The sequence below is a fragment of the Drosophila busckii genome, chromosome 2L, assembly GCF_011750605.1.
Source record: "Drosophila busckii strain San Diego stock center, stock number 13000-0081.31 chromosome 2L, ASM1175060v1, whole genome shotgun sequence".
Classification (NCBI taxonomy): Eukaryota; Metazoa; Arthropoda; class Insecta; order Diptera; family Drosophilidae; genus Drosophila; species Drosophila busckii.
In genome coordinates, this window is record NC_046604.1 from 19,059,971 (window position 1) to 19,083,237 (window position 23,267).

General features: G+C 40.5%; 1 protein-coding gene across 1 annotated transcript in view; it reads right to left on the reverse strand.

Moving 5' to 3' along the window:
- Positions 1-3,485: 3,485 nt before the first annotated feature.
- The window catches only part of LOC108594359 (roundabout homolog 2), a 31,590-nt gene continuing 11,808 nt past the window's right edge, over positions 3,486-23,267 (reverse strand). The window contains exons 2-12 of the mRNA XM_017979517.2: positions 20,919-21,112; positions 15,925-16,027; positions 12,702-12,986; positions 12,420-12,560; positions 12,219-12,350; positions 10,799-12,112; positions 10,585-10,683; positions 10,078-10,318; positions 9,557-9,717; positions 8,360-8,636; positions 3,486-5,449 (exon numbers count right to left, since the gene is read on the reverse strand). Coding sequence (XP_017835006.1) covers positions 4,354-5,449; positions 8,360-8,636; positions 9,557-9,717; positions 10,078-10,318; positions 10,585-10,683; positions 10,799-12,112; positions 12,219-12,350; positions 12,420-12,560; positions 12,702-12,986; positions 15,925-16,027; positions 20,919-21,112 — 4,043 coding nt within the window. The 3' untranslated portion in view covers positions 3,486-4,353. The remainder of the gene's footprint in view (positions 5,450-8,359; positions 8,637-9,556; positions 9,718-10,077; positions 10,319-10,584; positions 10,684-10,798; positions 12,113-12,218; positions 12,351-12,419; positions 12,561-12,701; positions 12,987-15,924; positions 16,028-20,918; positions 21,113-23,267) is intronic.

Here is a 23,267-nt window from a genome sequence, read left to right on the forward strand (position 1 = left end):
TAACCGAATATTACTGTGACTTCAGATAGACGCGGACCCGCTGTTAAAGCAGACTAAATTTAACAAATTTCCCCAACGGACTTGGTTAACTGAAACAATAACAATTCTTTCAAAAGCAAGTCATTAAAATACAGTTATTTGTTAAATTGTATACAAAAAGCAAAAACCGTAGCAGAAACCAAAAGCAAAACGAATTTCATTAAATTAGACGTAACGGAAACAAAGTCGTTAAAACTTGGCTGACTAAACCAAAAGTAGGAAAAAGAGAAAATTTGCAGGGCTTACTAGGCAGTGCGAATGTAAGTGCGACTGCAATAGTCCTGCAGCCAGTAGAGCACTAACGATGCGGAGAAGGACAGAAGGATATTCGTTCCAGCAAATGTCATTTCGGCCACTAAACTCTAGACAGGGGCTATGCAGCACTAAGCAGCAGCAGGAGTAGCGTCGTTTTAATAAAATACCCCAAGCTGAAAGTCAAAAATCCCCAAACGAAAGTACAGACGACTCTCACACAAACGGCCACACACATTCAGGGCAGTAAAACAATTTTGACGCGCACACTTGGCATACCTTCCCTCCATTACTACATACTATACACACACACATTCTATATGCTTATGCATGTGAGTGTGTGTTAGGAGCTGATTTTAGTAGCCCTCACTGTGCTACGCATTGTCTGCTAATAGAGACTTGACTGAAGTGGAAGCGTTCGCTTCCTCACTCTATTTCGTCCCCCACTCTCTTCCCTCTGACTATTTATACTATCTCCTCTCTCGCTTATTTTCTGCAATAGCAAATTGCCATTTTTAGTTGGGCACTCAATGTAACCAAAACTGTCGACCATTGCCTGGCTACAAATTAGTATAATAAAACGTTTCATAAAATGCGCCAAACACACACTCCTACAAATGCATACAAACACATGCATGTACGCACATGCAGACATGGAGGGTCGAATAATTGAACAGACGCTTACTCTGAGCTTTAGCTGCCCAGAATTTTATTATTGTTGGTTTTGCTTCTTGACTTGGCTTTGCTTTTTTGTAAGGACAGCAGGCAGTGATTGTTTTGAAATTGTCACTATATTTTTCAATTAGAACACGACAAAGATTAAAAAAATAAATATAACAATGCTAAGCGAGCGTTACAACTACAAACAGCCACATTAACAATTATGTCGATGTCCACAATCGCATTTTGCTGCCATGTTTTATATATAGAAGTATTTCAATGAAAACTATTTATATTTAAACTTTGTCAAGCTCTTGCACCAAGCTGCAGCCATTGACTGAAACGCTAGCTTATCTCAAATGAATTACATTGAATTTTGTTATCAGTGATAACACACACACCCACTCACAAACACATTCGATGCACACATTATCATCTAGGGTAGAAGTTAGTCCATTTTATGGTCGTTTCTAGACGCATAAAACTTTTGTCTGCATTACTTACATATTTATGGGAATTTTTCTGCTGGCTATGAGATACCAGGCTGCAGATTAAGCATCCTCACAGCTTGCTGAATCAAAGCTTTCTGGACTCTGCTTCACTTGATACACAATCATAGAGCATATGTATATATCTAATATTTGCACTATTTTAATGCTTCAAATCCAACAGCTAATTTTGCTTATACATATGCAACTATTTACATTACTGATTTGGTTGCCAGCTGGCCGATTGCAAATGAGTAGTAAATAACATTGACTTTTATTCAATTATTTACAAAATACATTTAAATTTTATGCTCCTCATGTGTGGGCACACACAGAAGGCCAGAGATTCTGGCAAATGTTGTTGCTGGCTAATGTCGTCCTCTGTATCCTGACAATGCTGGTCAAGCCGGCGAGGCAACAGCTGTGGCTAAACAAATTGAGAATTGATTCTTTATAGACCATTAGTTTTGATTATACAATAGTGCTAAGCAGCTTGCAAAAGGGACACCAGACACTCTAAGGACACAAAAGCTGCTCACAGACTGCGGATGTGGGTGCTTACGCCAGGAGGGGGCTTGGGCGTAAAAACTTTGCCCAGCAAGCTACAACATTCAATTGAACGCTTCAACGCCTATCGACAATTTTGTGCCAAAAATTATGACCACTGCCGATGGCAATGCTATTATATGCCACGATATATGCGCAATGTACATGATAAATTTGGGCTTATTTATCGTCCAGTGGACAGTAGGCCAGCAAGGAATTTGCTCTGTTTGTAGCTTTACCAGAGGGGCAGTGAAAAAGTGGGAAAACAGGGTGAATGTGGGTGATAGTGTAACTAATGGCGTGGATGGTGCAGTTAGCATAAACAACAATATTGATTGTCGTGGCAGTTGCTCCACATGAGCGTTTAAAGCGAGAGCGCATAAGCTATATACATTTAAATGGATTTGCAAATGGAGGCAAAGTTTAAGTAAAATTATTCCAAGGATAGAACATTTAGAAGATTTTCTATGAATTTGCATAATTTCAATAATAATTAAAAATAAATGGTGGCGGTGGACAGGTCAACAAAATTCTTAAAGCGTTTGAATTTAGTATATAAAATAAATACTATTATTCCATTTAAAATGTAATTTAATGTGATCGTCTGACTTCCGTTGTTGGGATTTTAAAACTCATAATGCAACTAATAATGGCAATAACGAAACAAGCATTAAGCAAAATTGTTGGGATATTTTAACGCTTCATTTGTTTAAATTGATTTTCATTGCCTGCACAATTTCACAAAAGGGGAAATCATAAAAAATATGTGTATATGTATGCGTACAAAACAACAGACATAAATTGTCAATAACAATTTGTAAATTGTTTTACACGCGAATGCGAACACAAAACACAACCAATTCAGAGAGACAGAGAATTCATTTGCAATGTTAACAGTCGCAATTTTAAAAAGAGATGTGCGGGGTTGCTAAAAGGACTACAAACAATATCTCATTACAGTTGTGCATTAATGATTGCGCACCAGCCATTTAGAGTAGCGGCAGGTGGGGGTGGCAGGTTGCACTGCATTTCATAGTGCATAATTAATTTGCTGTTCGCGGGGCGAGGACATGGTTTTATTTTTGCACAGTTTGCTAGTTGGTTTTCGGGCAACTGTGGTGCTTATTGGTTTACCTGTCCGTTTGCGTTCAAACGATAACATCCGTGGAATTTTGTAACAACGTGTAGTTGCAGCTGCGGCGCCTCCAAATAGTCGAGACTAGTCGCGAAAAAAATGTTCCAAAAAATATAGAATGTAGAATACTAAGCGTTAGTATTATCTTTAAAGGTAGTTTTATTTATTTTAGCATTAATAATTTTTTCACGCGTGCTTGCGCTTATTTTATCAATTTAGTTTAATTGATTAATTACACTTTTTAGTGTATTACTATAATACGATACTATTTGCGGCATTTTAAGAGTATTTTTAGGCTAGTCAAACTAAATCTAGTTTTTAGTTAATTACATTTAAACATAGTTATTATATTCAGTTTACGTTTTTTCTATTTCTATTTTTTTTATGATAACTTGACTCTTGCATAGCTTTGCGTATTTATGATTTATAATATTTTACATTTAACAGCCTTATTATTAGCATTTATATCGCTTCTCTTGGGGATTATTATACATTGCACTGATTTCATTTTGCATTTTATTTGTTTCTTTTTTATTGCTGCTAATTAAACGTTTTGTTCAAGTGCTGGAGCCAGATTCATTTTAAACTTTAAATAGTGTGTCGTTAGGGTTGTTTGGCGCAAAACATTGCCGAAAGTTTGGTGTACTACAATAATTTTATTTAATTTTCTTTCCTTAATACAGTCGGATGCAATCGTATGTGTATATATTTCTATATATTACTTTTGCAACTCTATTCTTTATTATTGTTTGCTTTATAAGTTTTAAATTTTGTATAAACTGATATTATTTACAAGCAAATAGACTTTTACATATATTTCGTTGTGAATGAATACGAGTTTCTTAATTTGTTTATAGTTTTCAATAATGCTCTTGCAATACAGGTCGGATATGCAGCTAGCTAGGGTAGGTAACTTGACTTGCGATGGATAAAATAATCACAAATTCAGAGCAAAATAACAGAACTCTATAGAAATTATAGCGGCTATAGTAATTTTCAATAAATTACGGTGCGGATGTTTGCACTTAAATTGAAATATGTCTCATATCTAAGTCCGTTACTTGCAACAGATTTGTTACTTACCCTTTAAAGTTGAGTATTGCATAGCTTAGACCTACACAGGCTCAACTTGCAGCTGTTCACAACTTTAGTTTTACGCTTAGCCTACTGAGCAAATACAGCAAGGCTTAGAGGAGACCCAGGGTGTTGCCACCCCACTCCAGCAAGTATACTCTACACATTGGCGCTGGCACCGAAACTACTCAGGAATTTACTGTCGGCAGCCAGGCTGCTTGCACTATGGGGAGGATTGATGCTACTACCTAGGGGCTTGTTGTCACCTGTGCCAGAATGAAATTGTTGTGGTTGTGTTTGTTGTTGTTGCTGCTGCTTGAATGTTTGATAAGCATCCGAGCTGACGGCCGACCATGTGCCGTCCTTGGTTTTCACATATAAATGCTGTTTGCTGGGTTGCTTGCTGCCAAAATGATAGTCGCTGCCTGCCGCCGCAATTGAGGCGCTCGAAGCCCAATCGTTCAGCAGCTGATTAGTAGAATTGCAGAGCGCCGAAAAGTCCGCATCGATGTTGCTATCGGTGGCAGACACCGGTCCGCCGGTGAGAAAGTCAAAATTACCATTACTATTAGTTGAGCAACTAGAAGAATTGCTGCTGTGCTGTCTGGACTTTCCCAATATGTTGTTTTCGCTTTTGTGCAGCGTCTTGGGCTGTCGCTGGCGCCGCAATGTGCCCACTCCGCCACCGCTGGCCATTTGGGCGGCCAATGTGGTGTTTGCATAGGCGCCCAGGCCTTGTTTGAGCGCATTGCTCGCTAGCAGCAGCTGCTGCTGCTGATTGAAGGGATTCGTGCGCTCTGACTTGTGGTTACCCAGGTGCTCCAGCTTGTTCTCAGTGATATTGATCTTTTTGTGTTTCGCCGGCGAGCCACTTAAAATGGCAGTCGAGGCAGTGGATGCAGTCATTAGACTGGGCTGCGGCTCCAGGCATCCATAGTGTGCGCTAGGCGGAGCAGAGTACATGCCGGTAGACTGATAATCATTGCTGCTGCTCAGCAGCAGATTGCCATTATTGTTGTTGTTGATACTATTGGCCGGCTTCGCGGTGGCAGCATAACGATTCTGATAGAGCTTCACATTGGCCACAACATTTGTTGTAGCATAGGCTCCACAGCTATCGTACAAGGATGATGTGCCTGCAGCACTCTGTCCGGATGTTTGTTGTGCATTTCCGTTCACGGCTGCTGCATTGTGTGGACTTTTGAATGTCGAACATGCAACTTCCGCATAATCCGGCATATTTAGCGGTGACAGTCTGCAATATAAAGCCAGAGAAAGAGAGACGGAGAGAGAGAAAGAGAGAGATGTTAGATATGCTGGTTAATAAACGTATGTCTGGCGATACATCGCCGATCATAAATCAATCGTAGGAAATTGCTTTTGTTACTGCACACAGTTGCTTTTGTTAATACGAAATTTGAAAAAGCCATGCAACGGAAATTGAGCACAGCACAGCACTAACAGCTCATTAAACATTTTTCCATTCCTGCTCACCACTTAATGCATATGCATACCAAAAGCCTGTCTGCCAACGCATTCGTCCATTTAGCCTTCGCCACATGCATTAAAAACTTTTTAATTAGTAATCGTCTAGCAATCAGATAAAAAGTGCGATAAATTGCAATAAAACAGAAAATCATTTAAATCAGTAACTAAACTTTTAGTTTAGCTCTCAACCCACACACACATACACATACCCATCCACAGCACACAACTAACTGTAGTCAACTTGGTGTGTTGGCTGCAAAATTTTTATGCAAAAACTTTTTTATTGCGCAAATTTTTGTGCACTAATTAGCTAATGAGATAATGCTTATCTATCGCGTTTCGCCAATGCATTTGCCAGTTGCTTTGTTTGCTTAGACTTCCCACCAAAAATTACTAAAGCGTAATTTGCAGTTTAAATTGCGTAAAGTTTGCTAGCAAGTGAAACATTTAACATTTTAATACTGTCCGTATTCATTGGATTTAAAAACCCACATAAATCAAATTGCTTATAACGACACAACTGACTAAAGCATACCGACTTTCAACAATCGAACGTTAATGCGACAAGGGTAACAACAACAAAGCTACAGTAAGAACATTTGCATATAAAAAACAGCTTAAGACTTGGAGTTGTGAATTGCCGTGGGGGTGGGCAATGCCCCTTGGCTATCAATTTTTAATTGTTAATTTAGCGGTGAAAATTACGTTTATATTTGTGCCTAACGCGTAAAAACGGTGGGAGCTATTAGGTATATAGAATCGCGAAATGAGCAACCAACGATTCCCACCAAGATGTTGGGGAACAGACAAGCCGGCAAAGAAATTAAATATTTTAATTGGAAATTCAAATGAAAGCGTGCCAAGTGCCACCAATATTTCCAAGACTTGCAGGTGGGTAAAGAGAGAGGGGTGTCGACGAGCATGGCGGACACAAAAATTGAGGATAATGTTTACTTACGTTATACTTTTACGACTTTCTTACATTGTTAAAAAATACAAAAAACAGCAACTACAACAACAATATACACCGAAAAGTTTGCGAGTATACGTCAGGTAAAATTGAAACGGAAATAATGAAAATCGCGTAACGGAAGTGGCAACACAGCATTAGGAAAATCTGGTGGAGCAGCAAAGTGATGTGGCTAGAAGGAGGCCCAGTTGGGCCTTGAGGGGGATGAAATTTTTGGACGGAGGGTTGCTCGAGGTATCTGCTGCACTCAATGTGTAACGCTCAGTACTTGGAATATTGTAAGAAAGTAAAAACAAATAAATGCGTAAAATGCCGCAAATAAGTACACAGAGCTCGTGGGCGTGCTCAGCGGGGCGTGGTACTGGGGGTGGCTGCAGAAGTAAAAAAACGCAAGACAACAATATGTCGCAAACAACAGTTGCGTCTTTTTATTGCGCCTTGTTTTCTTTTCGGTTATTGCTGCCACAACGGTACATTAAGCTTTAAAGAAACTTTGTCAATAATAACAAAAAACACCACATAAAAGAGCACAAGCATAAGAAAAGAAAAAAAAACAGTAGAGCCAAAAATATTTTAAAAGTTAAAACAATAGTACATGAGGGGAAAGCTAACAAGTTGCCAGGCAACTTAAGGCGGTTAATCAGAAGCAAATATAGAAATATTTTCTTAAAATTTAACTAAATATATATGCCCTCGTGCTAATTTGTCTTTATTTATACTCAAATAATTGTATTTTTACTCAATAAATAAGTTGAGGCATCATAAAGAAAGTTACAAAATTAATTTTAAAAATTCCATCATAAATATGAAGCATTGAAGATTTTTTGAATATTATTTTCGTGTTTAAGAATTACAAAATATGGCTGTAAGCTGTGTTATTGAAGCCAGCACTGATATAGTTTAAATTTGAGAAGCAGAGCTCAACGGGCTGCATGGAACTCTTTTTGTAGCGCTATGACAATTTTTAATCTTTATTGATTGCGGGCTTTAGTATAATTTATAAAGCACAACCACGCATCCCAAGGCGGACGCCAACTTAATTCACTAGGTACGCAGTTGGGTAAAATCAACACCCAGCAAACCAAGGGAAATGCCAACAGACAAATATTGAAAAAACAAAGCAAGGAAATGAAAAGAAAAATATGAAAATTCATGTGCGTATGGAAATGTAAATAGTGATGAAGCGGAGAGGGGGCACAAACAACATAAATGCCCGCACTTGGGGGCAGTAAAAGCCGGTAATGCCGGTGGAGTGTTCCAGTGGAGCTGGGGAGCATACAATAAACAGATGACGGTAGCAGTAGCAGTCGGTACCAGGTTCGGGCACATGCCCAAAGTAAAACCCGTTCAAGTGTAACAATTTAATGGCATTTGTTGTTGTTGTTGTTGTTGTTTTTGTACGCTTTTTGGGGGGTAGTCGGCTTGGGTTGGATTTTGGCTTGGTAGCTTATTGAAGTAGCTGTGGCTGCAGTCTCCGCAATTTTTACGAGCGAATCGTAAATAGTGCGGCCTCTCCTTCTACAGCACGCCCACTCTTACCCGCATAGTAGTAAAACATTTAAGCATTTGGCTTGAATCGCAATTTTTTGTAATTAAACAGGCAGCGAAGCGTGGACAGGATATTAAGGCAACTTCCTGCGCGCACACGACTGATAAACAAACCGCTCATTCCCCCATTCCAAGAACCCCTTTTCAAATCAGGCTTACCTTTCATAATCAGGCAGCGGCTGTTGAGTGTTTGATTGTCCTTGTTGTTGTTGTTGGTGTTGCTGCTGCTGTTGTTGCTGGGCCGTGGCCTGTGCGTAGCCCGGAAGTGGCTCTTTTGTCGTACATGACGTGGCCTGTCGCCAAATGGCCCCACTCGGATCGATCCACAGGCCGTTAGGGCCACCCACATTAGAGCTGCTTCCACCGGAGCAGCCAGCACCGGCTCCATTCATGGGCAATGTTGGAAACTTTCGCACGGTACCAATTGCGTGATTACCTGGAATAAACAACAATGAATATCGAATAGACACACACGTTTAACATTTAGTTAAGTTCAAGTACGAGACAATCCTTGCTGTAGTTAAAACTTGCTTGCCAAGCAGCCGTAAAAAGCAACGTGCAAGTAATAAAAAACGGAAATTTCAGTTTATATTCAATTGGCAAGCATTGAGCGTTTCTTCCCCACAGGTTTTCTTGCGCTACTCTACTTAAATTTTGCTCTTTTATTTTTACCGTTTCCACCAGACAATTGATGTGATTTTCACGTGCGCATTTGTCGTTTTAACAACTCTCCACCTTACTTTGTGCTCTTATCTTTTTATCGCCAATTTAACCTTCAAGCTTGCTATGAGTATTTCTGCGTGGCTCCCAAGGTTATTAGCCAGCGTTAAGCGCTACATCAGTAAGTGCTACAAACAAATGTTATGAGTGCGTGTTGTGTACTTGTTCGACAACAAACAAAACGGCAGCCTAATTGAGACTAGTCGTAAACAAGCAGCCATAAATCATAGATGAAAATAAGCGGGCTGTCTTATAAGGACATGCTCTCAAGCATACTCATTTGAAACTCCTGGAAGTTAATATTTTTGATTAAGTCCATTAGCTTTATAAATATTTAGTTGATACAATTTAAACAAAAACATTGCGAATCCATATTGCATCAGCTTTTTGTGTAAATTAAAACTTAACTACTCGCTCTCAATACTTCAACAGCTGTTAATATCCTAATACGCTTGTGCACAAGTAATTACCTCCCATTGAGTATACACCAGCTACTTAACTTAAATCCAGACAGACTAGAACTAAGGCGAACCTATAATGCAAAGTCTATGAAACGTAATCTACAACAAAAATATTTAAATTGTCAGCCTCATAAAGAGGCGTATGGGCTTGGATTTCGAGGGCGGGAGTACTCACCGTGTAAGCTGCCGAGCGAGGTCTGCTTTATAAATTGATAGCGTTTGAATAGAACCAATGCACCCAATAGAAACACAATTATGGCAATGATGGAGCCCAGCAGGACGATAAACCAGGTCTGCGTTAAAAAGTCATCGGCAATATCACGACTGATGGGATACCTATACAATGACAGTAAAATAGAATGCTTTAGACTATGAATACACAACAAAAGGCAAGCAAGAGCAAAAATGAGGAGAGAAGAAAGATGAAATGAAGCGGCATGAGCTTTGCTGCGATATATGACCAGGAGGAAGTACGTGCCTATGCGAGGCTTAGTTTAATGGTCATTCGGACTCGCAGCTCTGTCGTTAGCCTCAAACTCCCGGCCACCATTGTCGTTTGCCATTAATGGATTGATGCGCCAGCCCAGCCCCGCCTGCCTTTTGTATCCAGCGCCAGCAGTCAAATGAGCTCGACAGCCAACGACAATGACACAATAAGCCCTCCGGCCAAGCAAACACCCCAGGTTTTCAACTCACCGAGTGTACCCAGTGTCCAGAGATTGGGTACGAGCATCGATGCGCAGCACGGCAGGCTTGCTGAAGGGACCAACGCCCACGCGTGTGGCCGCCGCCACGGCAATGTAGTAGGTGACGCCTGTGGTGAGGTTGGCCAGCAGCAGCGTTGGTGTCGCGGCATCAATGGTCATATTTTTGAATATACGCGTCGTATTGTGCACATCCAGGCCCTTGACGAGAACGCTGTAGCTAGTGAGCACGCCTGGCACAGCGGGAATACACAAAAGACAAATGAAATTAAATGTTAACAAGCAAACAAGCACTGACAACACTCGAGTCGCACTTTGAATATCCTTACAAAATACTTGAAAAACATTCATAAGTAATTTATTTACACATCATACAAGGGCAAATAGTTTGCCGAAATTTAATTCTCGTTACTTTAACTCGCTTTTGAAAGCTTAAATCAGCATATAGAGCATATTCTGACTATAAAAAACTATATTTATAATATTTCTTGTCACATACCGTTACGTGTACGGTTTGGTTGCGGCGGCAACCATTTTAAAAATACAGAGGAGCGATTGAACTGAATAGCTTCCATGCCGTACGGTGGTGCTTCGGGCACTGTGGGCACAAAAGATAGAGAGCGCATGAAATTTTGATTAAGAGATTAGTTTTGAGGGAAGGCATAGGCAGAGTAGATTAGCAGCGAGCTAGACTAAGCCCTTGGGCAGCTTACCATCTTCAAGCGTGCGGGTGTGACGGGAGTTGGAGGGCTTGCCTACGATGCTCTTGTAAAATGGCACAAGAAAAAACTCATACGTAGACGCTTTTGCCAGACCGGGCACCGTGCAAGAGCTGATTCCTTGGCCCTTATTAAGCAGTGTGAGCATTTTGTACTCCGAAGACCGCAGCTCGCGCGCATATAAATAGAATCCCTCGATATACTGACCGCTGTCAATGTCCCAAGCAAGTCTCACTGTGGTCGAGTCACTTGCATTGGCCTCCAACAGCTCAACAACATCGTTGGACTGCAGTAGCGTTTCAACATCGCTGAGCATCAGCTGCGAGTTGCCCAATTCTGAGCTGCCAGCGCTTCCATCCCGCAGTCCAATCAACTTGCCGGCCGTGATGGGCTCAGAGATGGGCGAGGGCGGCGAAAAGCCCAAAGCGTTCTCAGCACGCACAATAAACATATAAGCAGCCCCCTGCTCCAGGCTGTCGACGGTGACAATGGGCTCGGTAAGCCGACTGGCGATGGGTATCCAGGTCTTGCTCTTGTTAGTACAAAACATCTCCACGCTATAGCCAAGAAAGGGGGAGGCGCCCAACTTGTCGCTGCTTGGCCAAACGATAGTCATGGCCGCCACAGTAGCGTTCAGTACTTTTGGCTGACCCGGAGCAGTGGGACATTTGCTCTGATCAGGGGCGCGATAGAACTTGATGTTTGGATTGGTCGGCAGCTCGATGCGTAGAAAACCGCTCCAGGTCGACTTGCCGGCCCGCGAGCTGGCCACACAAGTATACAGGCCCTGATCCTGTTGGCGATCCAAGTCTGATATAATCAAGTCTCCAGCAGCGGTAATATTAAGCTTGGCACTAGTATGCACGGGTATGCCATCACGATACCAGGATATAGTGGGATTGGGCAATCCAATTGCCTTACACTGCAAAGTCGCGAGAGACTTAATGGGCAGCGTTTGATTAACAGGTCCTGCTATGATGATGGGCGGCGGGCGATCCTCCTGTGAGTCGAGGGTGAGCTGCACACGCGAGGTAATGCTAGCCACCTCGTTCATGGCATTGCACACTATGACCAAATCCTTGTCAGCGCGTTGGAAGTGTGTCAAAGTCAAAATAGAGTGGCCCTCCTCAGTGTTTAAGCTGTGGAAGCGATCCAGAGGCGGCGCGCCAGGAAAGATCAAAGTGCTGTTGTTCTTGATTGTCCAAAATATAGTGGGCTTTGGATTGCCGCTCGCGCGACACTCGAACGACGTGTCAGCACCCAGCTCAACGGACTTACTGGCGGGACGTTGTATGAATTTTGGAGGCGCTACATTGTGCATTGTGGGAGCAGTGGGAGCAGGAGTAAACTAATTAGCTAATTGTGCCTAGACTAGCGATATACAAGAATTATTAAACAAACTCATAACACTTACCGTAGACCGTCAACATGCCCATAGCTGTAATAGCGCCCACCACATTGTCCGCCTCGCAGCTATACTCGCCCTCATCGGCAATGGTTACACGTTCCAGCCGCAGGCTGCGATCCTCCAGCACACTAACGCGATCTAATATCATACGGTGTATAAGCTTATGTATGTTCATATATAGATACTCGCATATCTGTTGCGGCTTACCCAAGGGCATGTTTCCACCAGAGGCTGTGCGCAGCCAGAGCACATCCGGCATGGGATCGCCGCCCACGCGACACGGAAACGTTACCGAAGCGCCTTCCAGCACTGTTTGGTCGTGGGGGCCACGTATGATGTAGGGCTTAACTGCAATAAACATAATGAAGCGCTTAGCAGCGTTTAAACTAGCAAGGAACCAAATCCCAAACCCAAGTCAGATTCCAGCAAATTTAACATGACACATTGATTTGGGGAGAATAATTTGGTGTGCCTGCCAGACAGACCTACCGTGTACTTTAAGCGTAGCCAGAGAAGATTCGCGTACGCCAACTGGATTCTTGGCAATGCACTGGTATTGACCCTCGTCACTCTGACGTGCATCCTGTATGGCCAAATTGCCGCCGTCAACGATGCGTACACGCTTCGAGCCCTCCAAATCCAATTTCTGGCCACCCTTCTTCCATGTCACCGTCGGTTCCGGAATGCCGCGCGGCGCCGAGCACTCCAGCAGCGCCGTTTCCCCCTGTGCGATGCGTGTGTTCTGTGGCTCCAGGCGAAACTCATCGCGCAGCACTGCAAGGGAGGGAGAGGCAAGAGTGATGAGACCATGCCTTATGTATATATGTTTGCCTATGTGTGTGTGTGTGTCGGTGTTTTGTGTACTGGCCTCTGTCCAGAAGGTGGTGGTTATAAATTATCTTGGTTTTGCATGATAAATGCCTGTCCCTGTCCTGCCTTAACCTCTATAGCTCTCTCGTTCTCTCTCTGTCTCTTAGTGCGTTGGTGTTTGCGGCTTGACAGCAAAGATAAATTGTTGGTAAATGGGCATAAATGTGATTTTTATATGCCTTATACACGCAGCCAACTCACACACAGTCGCCACAAAAAATGCAATTCCTTACACGCGTTGTTGTTGCTTATTTGCTAAAAGACCTTGTCTGCCAGCTGTCATTTGTTACTTGCTCTTTAGCTAATTTTATTATATTGAATACATAATAAATTTAAATACATATAATTGATTTGGAGATGTAAAAAATGCTTTTACTTAAACAGACATTTTTTAAATTTGTATGGCACTTTAGCAACGCATTTTACCCACTTTATGAAACGCAACGCACACATTTGCAAAGCTTTCTTAGCCCTCTGCATACTAAATCACACCATTATCAACATTTTGCTTTTCCCAGACCGCAGATTTAAGGCACTAACTCAAGCTGTCTGCATTTATTTTGCATGCTATCCGTTTTCTATACCTATTCTACGTTCTTTATATAAATATATTTTAGTTTTTTGTGCAGCTCTTACAGCTGCCAACCTCCATCTTGCCAGGTCGCTGTGCCTTTTGCCGTTGTGGTCAAATTGCAAACCCGTAATTTGCACACCTCATCCTAGCTTTGCCTCCGACGCAGATCCTGTCGCTACTGCTCGAGCGATTTGCTTGGCTATAAATTTGCTAGGCGAATATTTGTCCTGCGAGCATATCACAGAACCCACACATACACATACACATACACATACAGATATATAGAGAGAACAAATAGGGGAGTAGTATAATAAATCAAGTAACTTTCAAGCACTTGAAAAGCAAAGCGAAGTAAATTTTTTGCCATGAAAAGCAACCTTTGTGCACTTGGCGTACTCAACGAGAGGGATAGACGCATATACATGAACGTATCTATATAACGACTAAATCCGATGGCTTTTACGCAAATTAAATTTCGCTTTTTATTTTTTAATCTACAAAGTGAATAAGCGAATATTTCTGAGCATTTAAATTTCTATACTTACTTTGCTTTTCTTGCATGACTTTTAGTTAATTTAAAGTAAAGTTCTTAAACCATAATAAATCAAAAATAATTCGGCATATGGTGAAAGTACATACGAAAGCGAGAGCAGCCTGCCACAGTAAAACAAATGCCAAAAAGTTTTAATGTGCTCAAAGCAGTAGCAGCAGCAACAACTTGCCGAGCGACTGGCTGAAGTTACGGCACAGCAGAGCACAGCACAGCAGGAAACACGCCAACCATCAATAAATTAATCAAAGTCATAATCAGTGTCAGGTTCAGTGCCACTGGCACTGGCGAAAGTTGTAGGCGTTTGGGTCCGCACAGTTCACTCAAGCGGAAAAGCACGCTGAAAAGGTGCAAACTGCCAGAGCGCTGATAATGAGTTAATAAATGACCGTTTGCTTATATACAAAAGAAATTTATGCCAAAATAGCGATCAACTCATGCTATCATACGCATACGAGTGAGTAAGCATTTAAAGCTTTTGTGTGTTCTCCATTCGGCACACATTGCGTATGCGTATTGTGACAGCAATTCTGCTGACAACTTCAAATGCGAGTAACTCATGCTTATTATTGACAAAACCCTTCGCCTCTGTGCAAGACTTATTGCCTAACCCAATCAATGCGAACGCCTTTTGCAAGCGATTGGAGCCGCAATAACGACGTTTTAACCAAGCAAACAAATTTGACGTGCTTTTCGTGATTTACATGCAAATATTGAAAAATATTCCCCAAGGATACCGCAAAAAGCAAACCAAGCTCACGCGAGCCAAACAAAAAAAAATGGAAACACAAGCAAAACATGACAAAAAAATACAAGGAGAACATGAACTTCCAACGTCAGGGCAGCATTATTGATTTTCATGTGGGCGGTAAGAAATAACAAAAACGACACACAAAACAAGAAAAATATTAGCCAACAAAAGACAGAGTGGCAGTTTGTGGTTGCAATAAGGCAATAGGGAGTCGGTGCCTTTTTCTTTTTAGATACCGCAAGCTTTTGCATGTTGCTGACAAATGCTCCGCAACTGAAGCGGAAAATCTTCGAAAATTGGCAAGGGCGTCAAGTTCAGTAAAGTCAATTACACAACACTTTTTCGTAAAATTAATAAAATAAATGATAATCATCAAATTTTTAGTAGGCCCAACTAATAGAATTTTCTTTAATGAAAGCCTTTCTCAACGGAATATCACAGAGCATTATCGAAATGCGCCAATAAATCACACACACACACACACACACACACATAAAACGTGGGCGAAAAAAGCCAACTCAAGTGAAGCATTTAACCAAAGCCAACTCACTAACCAGACCGAAAAAGCTTGAAAAGTCACAAAGTGGCAAAAAGCAAAATACCAAATGAAGAATAGCAACGAAAGGCAAAAAAAAAAAAACGAAAATAAGAGAGCAACTAAAACGGGTTAGTAGTAGCTTTGATGGAGGCAGAGACCTCTGACAAGACAAGTGGGTGCGTTCATGCTGAAAACTTAGCTCAGCTAGTTAGTTAAGTGGGTGTAAATATATATACACACACACACACACATACATATATATGTGCACGAAGGAGCAAAAAAAAGGCAGAGCAATCACGAGCATATCGAAGCGGAGTACAACGACTGCAACTAAAATCAACATCAATTTAGAATATTAAAAACGCAAACACCGCATTCTGAGCCAGTGGCAAGTGTGTTAAGTATATGAAAAGAGGGAATTCGACTTACCCGCTACTTGGAGTGTAGAATTACGACTGCGTGCCACTCCCAGTTCATTCTTAGCCTCGCACCAGTAGACACCAGCATCTGTTTCGCGACGCGAATTGACGACCTGAAAATATAAAGAGAGACACACTCAGAAGATAAAAACAAATGGCAGGAGCAAGGCATTAATTGAAAAAAGCAATATGTACTTAATATATTTTAATTCAGAATAGAATATTATAGATATATAAACCATAATTTTATGTGCAAGCAACGTTGTCAGCTTAGATTGCTTTGCTTTCTTGCTGTAATTTTACAAATGGCTGCAAGAAGCACAAAAGGAGTTTTTACAACTCTCTACTTTTGCTGCGTCTGCATCCTTTTTGCTTCCACCTTAACTGGATTTTTTGGGCATAATAAACAGCGAACAATCTGTTGTCTGCTGCGCGTCTGCTGTGCTGTGCTTCAAGTGCTCAAATCATAAAATGTCTCTCGAGCAACTTTATAGTTACTACATGTCGCTCAGTTGTTTGTGCTTGCGCTTGTTTCTTTGACTGCCTGTTGGTTTGCTGTTTGTTTATTTGTTTTCAGGGGCGCACAAAAGAATTCCCCAACATGCGCTTTAAATTAAATGTCAAGAACGGTTTTGTCTCTGCTTCTGTCTCTGTCTCTGTCTCTCGCTTTCTCTTTTCCCCTTCTTACCAATGCGTGTGTGCCATATTTGTCTGCTTTGCAGCAGCAACAAAGTTTGCACAATTTACACAACTTCTGTGCCTCATCCAAGTGAAATTAAGTGTTGTGCTAAGTGAAGATGACAAAAGGGTTCTTCAGCTGTATTATTCTTTCATTTAATCTTCTACAGTTGCTTTTGACAATGTGCGTGTGTGTGTGTGTGTTTGCATATATGTACATATATATTGTGTTTTAAGTGCCGCGGGTGTGCTTTGTAAAACAAATAAGCGAATGCGCTTGAGGCGCCTCGACTGTCAGCGCAACAAAGCTGCTGGAAACAAAGACAAAGATGCTTACTTGAGACAAACTCTAGAAGGCAATACCAGCTTATATTTAAATACGATAAAATGGATAGAAGGAGTAAAAGTAGTTGGGTAAAATAAATAATCTAAGCAAATAGCAAAAAATAATAAATCATTTAAGCCAATGCCCTACTTTACTCAATTAATCTTTCGGTCACCTCTCAGTGAGTTATATATTAAGCATACGTCACATTACCTTCAGTTGTCAACAGTGCAAAAAGAGTTTTCATCTCACAGAATATAAGCTTATTAGGTTTGTAATTAATTGTCGACTTTTAAGCGAAATAAAAAGCGTCATAAACACTTCAAGCTATACATTCAAGTTGCTTCTGCCTTTTAATTTTTATTTGAAATTGTTGTTTAGTTAGTTCTCTCTGCTAAACAAGGAAAAGCGCACAAAAGTAAGTCGACAAAAGAGCGCCGAAAGTCACATAAATATATTTATGGCTTTAATGACTTGAGCCACGCGAATTGTTGTGAATTGGCTGCGCTCTGGCGCATTGCTCGACTGTTTATTGTTGGTTGTTGTTGCTTTTTGTGCGTGCTGCCAGCAAACATTGAAACTGATTTGACAACAACAATAGCAACAACAAGAGAAACGCCGTATGCTACGTGCGTCTTCAATTTGTCGGGGGGTCGCAGGCTGGAGCCAAGGCAACAAATCCTGTTGAGCTGAGGCCAGCCCGTACAGAGAGAGGTCCCAGCTCTGCTGCTATAAAATATATTGACTATGTATATGTATTTAGGTAAGCGTGTGTGTGTGTGTATCATCTATGTGTATTCGCGCGTTGAAAACACGCTTCCGTTTTAATTTAAAATACCCATAAATTTTCAACATTTCATTTGGGAGCCATTTCGTTTTCATGTTGTTACATTTTGTAATTGTGTGTGCGTTATTGGGAGTGAGATAAACAGAGACAAAAAATGTGAGCGCAACAGGAATGAGAGAATAAATTGTAAATTTAATTTTAAATTCCCTAAAATGTTACGTTTTATTCATTTGGTTGAGCTTGAAACAAATCCGGTCACCTACATTTTTTTTAGTATTGCATGGGTATTTAATTTTTGTTGGATTCGTACTAATCGATGTTAACACAAGAGCCATGAAGTAATCAAAGCCAGTTAAAGCCTTAATTATACTATATGGTTTGATTGAATATAAAAGCCATAACTTAGCTAAACAGAAATCTCCAAGCTGCTGGTTACTCGACTCTCAGTTAATAAAATGATGTATACAGTCATAAAACGTAAAAGCACAATTTGTTTTCATCAAGTCGCGTATGTGTTAAGCGTTTCTAAACTCATTAAAATGTGTTTCAACATTGCTGTAGGGCTAGTAACTAGTTCCTAGTAAACGTGGGCCTAACGCTGCTTTCTCCCCCTTTTGGATGTTGCGAGCTTTAATTGCATTTAAAGTGCATTTGAACTGCTTAGCAGTTGACTTTAGTTTTTAATTAAGACGCTAGGACCCGCAATTTGCAGCAGTTAGCATTTGATTTATGTGCCTTAATGACTGCCTCTTAAAGCTTGCCACAAAACTAGTATTGCCACAGCCAAATGGTAGCAGGCATTTAAATAAACATTTAGCGTCGTTGAACGCATTACAAGTGAAACACTTGAGCACAGCCAGACAGCTGAACAAATACACATGCATGTTCAGTGGCAGGCAGCAACTTTTAGTCAAGGACAAGGACTGACTCTTGTTGATGATGTGCGGTAGGCAAACCAAAAGTGGTGCGCACACACGCGCATAGTTGCTGCAAATCATGGACATGTGTTTGTTGCATATGTGTGTGTGTGCGTCTGCCGACACTTTTTGTTTCAGTTTTTTTTTGTTTTTTTTTTTTGTTTTATGGAGCTACGTAAATTATTGTCTGTGTTCCTGTTGCTTTCCCCGCCATTGTCACTCTTCTGTGCTACACTTCAGCATTAGATTCAGCGTGGGTTTTGTATTTTTCTCTTTCTTCACATAGATTCATGTGCTTGGTTTTATTTTATTGCATATTCCCACAGCCCTTGCCTCGCATTGTTACTTAAAGGAGCACGGACTTGTGCGCTGAATTAAAGTTGGCATTATTATCTATTGTTCTGTCTCACTCGAACACCCCCCCAAACTTCGCTCTTTGCTGCTTATGAAGAAAAATTTGATATTGTTGCATACTTTTTCGGGCTCGCTATCATTTTGCGACTAGGGCACCCACTCGTTATGTAGAGCTGGCGTTATAAGTAAGATGAATTGTTTCCGACTTCAAATATGTTGCACTGTATGGCAAGCAAAGAAAAGAGAGTGATAGTGAATAAAAAAAAGAAAGAGCAAAATAGATATATTGTAGGGCAGAGCACAGCAGCTCAAAGCTAGAGGAATTGCAATGTAAATTATGCAAGTGACATAGAAAAACGAGCTAGGCAGTGAGAGAGAGAGAAAGGTAGAGGAAGAATAATATTATTAAATCCATTTGAATTAATATATAAAATAAAATTGCTGGCTTAATTCTTAAAATTAAACTTTTCAAGTTAGAAGTTTCAAGTTGCGTTTTTATTAGTTTAATTTCAATATTATCCAATTAAAGCTTTGATATTTTTAAACAACTCAAATACAATTTGTCTTGTTTAAATATTGCTTAAGCTTCTATGAGCTCTACAGTGAGCTACACTTATTTATGCAGGCCTGATTGTATTCGTTTAGTTATTTCAGAACTCTGCTGCGCGTAAAATATTTACAAAAATGTAGCTTATTTTTGACCGATAGTCGTATGCAAATTTAAATAGCAGAGCATGCATTGAATTAATTCACTTAAAGCACGTTAGCTAAACGTACACATAGAGATGAGAGAGAGAGAGAGAGAGAGAGAGTGGGATAGGAGACGAAAGAGCAGCGACAACATTTGCAAAACGGAAACACGGCCTGAATGGTGGAATCCTGAATCTTTTTTGTGCACTTAAGTGATAAACAAATAGACTTGCAATGACGCAAAAACCAACGCATACACACAGTTACTCCAATAAGTATGCAAATGCATAAACAGTGAAGACGAGCAGTCTGTCAGGCAGTCCGCCTGGTAGTCAGATCGAGTGTGAAAAGTGGCAAGCTCTGGTCCTAAATGGAGACTCGACTTTTCCCAGCTCCAACTCCAACACCAGGCCTTAGCTTCAGTTACCAGCAGTTGCATCATCAGCATAATCAACGCGCGTTGTTGGCTTTTTGCGTCGTAAATTGCTGAGTGCTTCGCTACTGACTACTGTCGACTGGCATACGAACACACACACACACTTTCACACAAACTCGCAGACCTATACACATATACATATATACATACAGAACTCATCAGTAGTAGCGCTGACTTTTGCTGCGTTGTCTGCCAACTTCCGTTTCGTCTTTATTTGTCTACACTTGGCTTCTTCTTCCGCGACTCCTACCGTGCCCCTCTTAATGTTTGTTTACCTTACGTTAATGAAGTTGTTGGCCACCCTACTCACTCGATCTCCAACAAATGCTTGCAAAAATATTTTTCCAGTGTGCAAAGATATACATATATACTCATTTATATATACATATATATATAAACATAAAAAAAGAGAAAAGCAATTAGTTTGTTCATCACTTAACAGATGGTCTGGCAAAATGAAAATTTTAAATACACAGTAGCAGTCGCTGAGCCTCACATTACTCTCCACTCACCATTCTCCGTTACTACGCTCTTTATGAACCAACATAATAATTATGCATGCATAGCAAGAGCTAGAGAAAAAGAGTTTCAGATTGAGATTCGTTGTTGCAGTAAAGAATATAAAGTATATGCCACTCTCAATTGCTCAGTCGAAGAAAATGTTAAACTCTCTTTCATGTCTTGATTTTATACACCAAATTTGGCGTATAGACTCTAAATAATCTCTTAAATTGTGTTATAGCTTTAATTTATAAAAAAAAAATATTTGTAATCTTATCTCATGCAGAAATATTGTCACATTTTATTATTGTCGTACCTTGAGAAAGAACAAGCCGCCGGCGGGCAGTGTAATGCGGTGGGATCCAGGCAGTATCTTAAGTGGGACTCCATCCTTGTACCATTGTATGGTTGGTGTGGGCGAGCCCTCAGCTTTACAATTAAGCGTTGCAGGTTCGTGGCGTGGCACTGTCGTATCTATAGGGTGCTCCACAATTCGTGGCGGATGCGAGCCTGCAGGTGAAAAGAAGCAAACAGCAATGAAGAAGGTTAAAGCGCATTTTATATGTACATGCATATAAATTTCACGGGCTGTGGGTAACGTGGGTGGTGGAGTTTTTCCTTTTCCGCTGCGTCAGTTGTCAGTCGTCAGCGGTTTGGCAAATGTGAAAAGAAAGGACAGAAAAGGAAAATGGGAGCTTGGCAAGTAAATGAAAACAATGCATAATGCGCATTGCCGCTGACGTTGCAAATGAAGTTGCTGCAATTGCAACCTGAATTAATTTCTGTGGATTTGCATATATGCGGCAACAAGCCCCAACTGCAGCTTAGCTTATTTAAGTAGTTTTTGCTGCTGCTGCTGTTGTTGATGTTGCAATGGAAGCGAAATTAACTGGAAATGGTTGAAGATGCCAGTTGAGGTTAGCCTGAGTCAATGCAGATAAGCGAGGGGATTAGCATAGCTTAGCGTTCTGAATTCATTTGACTTGAATGCACTGAATGCTATCTGAGCAGACTGAGTAACGACTAATGTCGCTCAGATAACAGATAACATAGTTAACAAATTACATAGCCTCGAAGTAAGTTCTACTTTCTCTAACCTCGTTTCGTTTATTGTCAAATAAGCTGACGCATCTTAGAAAGATTCGAGAATTAATTAATTAATTAAAAAAATTTTAATTCACTTTTTCGTTTTTAGGACACTAAAATCTATGGAAAAAATTCGAAGAGCTTTGAGGAAAAAGGGTAAGTGTAATTATCTGTTTAGTATTTATAGAGACTTAAAAAAGTCAAAGCCAAACCTAACATAATAGCTAAATCTTTACGCAATCTGTTGGTGACAAGGGCATAGCAATTTGCTATCAAACACATTTACAGAGCAACAGCAATGCCAAAAACTCTCGCGCAACGTTTCCAATATTGTATTTTTACACACATGTTCATAAATACAAATATAAAATTGTATTTGTCTGCGTCTCGCACGTTTGAAAATTGATATGTCAGTTATGTTCAAATATGGGAACGTTATTTAATAAATAAAAAAACGCATCGGGTGCTTTTCTTGCATTGCTCCTGATTGCAACATGACAACTACAATAAGACGAAGCATAACAATAATATAAACAACAGACTGAAGGCAAAAGTTCCAAGTCATGCAACAGACGTTACACAAAGGTCGGAGCTGTAAATCGAATCGAAATGTAGCGTGCTTGGGGTCAAAAGGCATAATGCAGCCTGGAGCAAGGTTTGATTTGTGGATGTGGGAGGAAAGGAGAGGGGAATTGTTTTCAGACATGTTGCTTGTGTCGAGTTGCCAGCAGCAAAGCGCTTGGCATTCGTCGAGTCAGAGCCAAAGACGCATGTCAATGTTATTTCTGTACTATGAAAATAAAATAAAAATTCAAGTGGCAAGTGCAGAAAATGATAGTGGGAAAGCTTCAACTTATGGTCAGACGAAAAATCAAAAAAAAAAATGTATATATGAAAAAAAAACTGAGCTTCAAGCAAAAATATTCAATGTGAACATTCGGGGGTTAAATGTCGCAATGGGTTTCTCAACTTAGGGCTAAGGGGTGGAGCTGCGGTAGTGGCATGAGGCCAGCCGCTTGCTGGAAAGTTGCACTGACCCAAGCGACGCAGTCCAAAAAAGTCATTGGACCGTGTAGACTTTTTGTGAAGAGTGTGAGTGTGTGTATGTAGGTGTGGGCTGTTTACATATCTTGCTGACCAGGCAAGGCACAAGGAGTAAGCTGGCTGGCTTTTGTTTTTGTGGTTACCCCTGCGGTAATGTTCAACACCTAAAAAGGTTGTTTTTTATAAATGACAATCAAGAGAGCACTTGGCAATGCAAAAAATTGGTGCGCCCAACATGGCAACCGTAAAGAGAGCTACGAGATCCAGACAGAGCTGTTATGATGCCCTTCCTACTAACAGCATTTGTCAGAATTTTCTGGGGTATACTTTTAACTTTATTAAATAAATCGCTCGATATTAAAAATTCTTTTAAACTCCAGGCAAACTTTTCCTTTAACATTTAAAATCATCATTAAATAAAAATTATTTTATTACACTTCACCGTATTTTCTAGAGAGTATGTAAGAAAAATATGTACACCGAAGAGAATGCCAAGCAAACATTTAATAAAGTTGTGAACGTAATTGTTGGACGT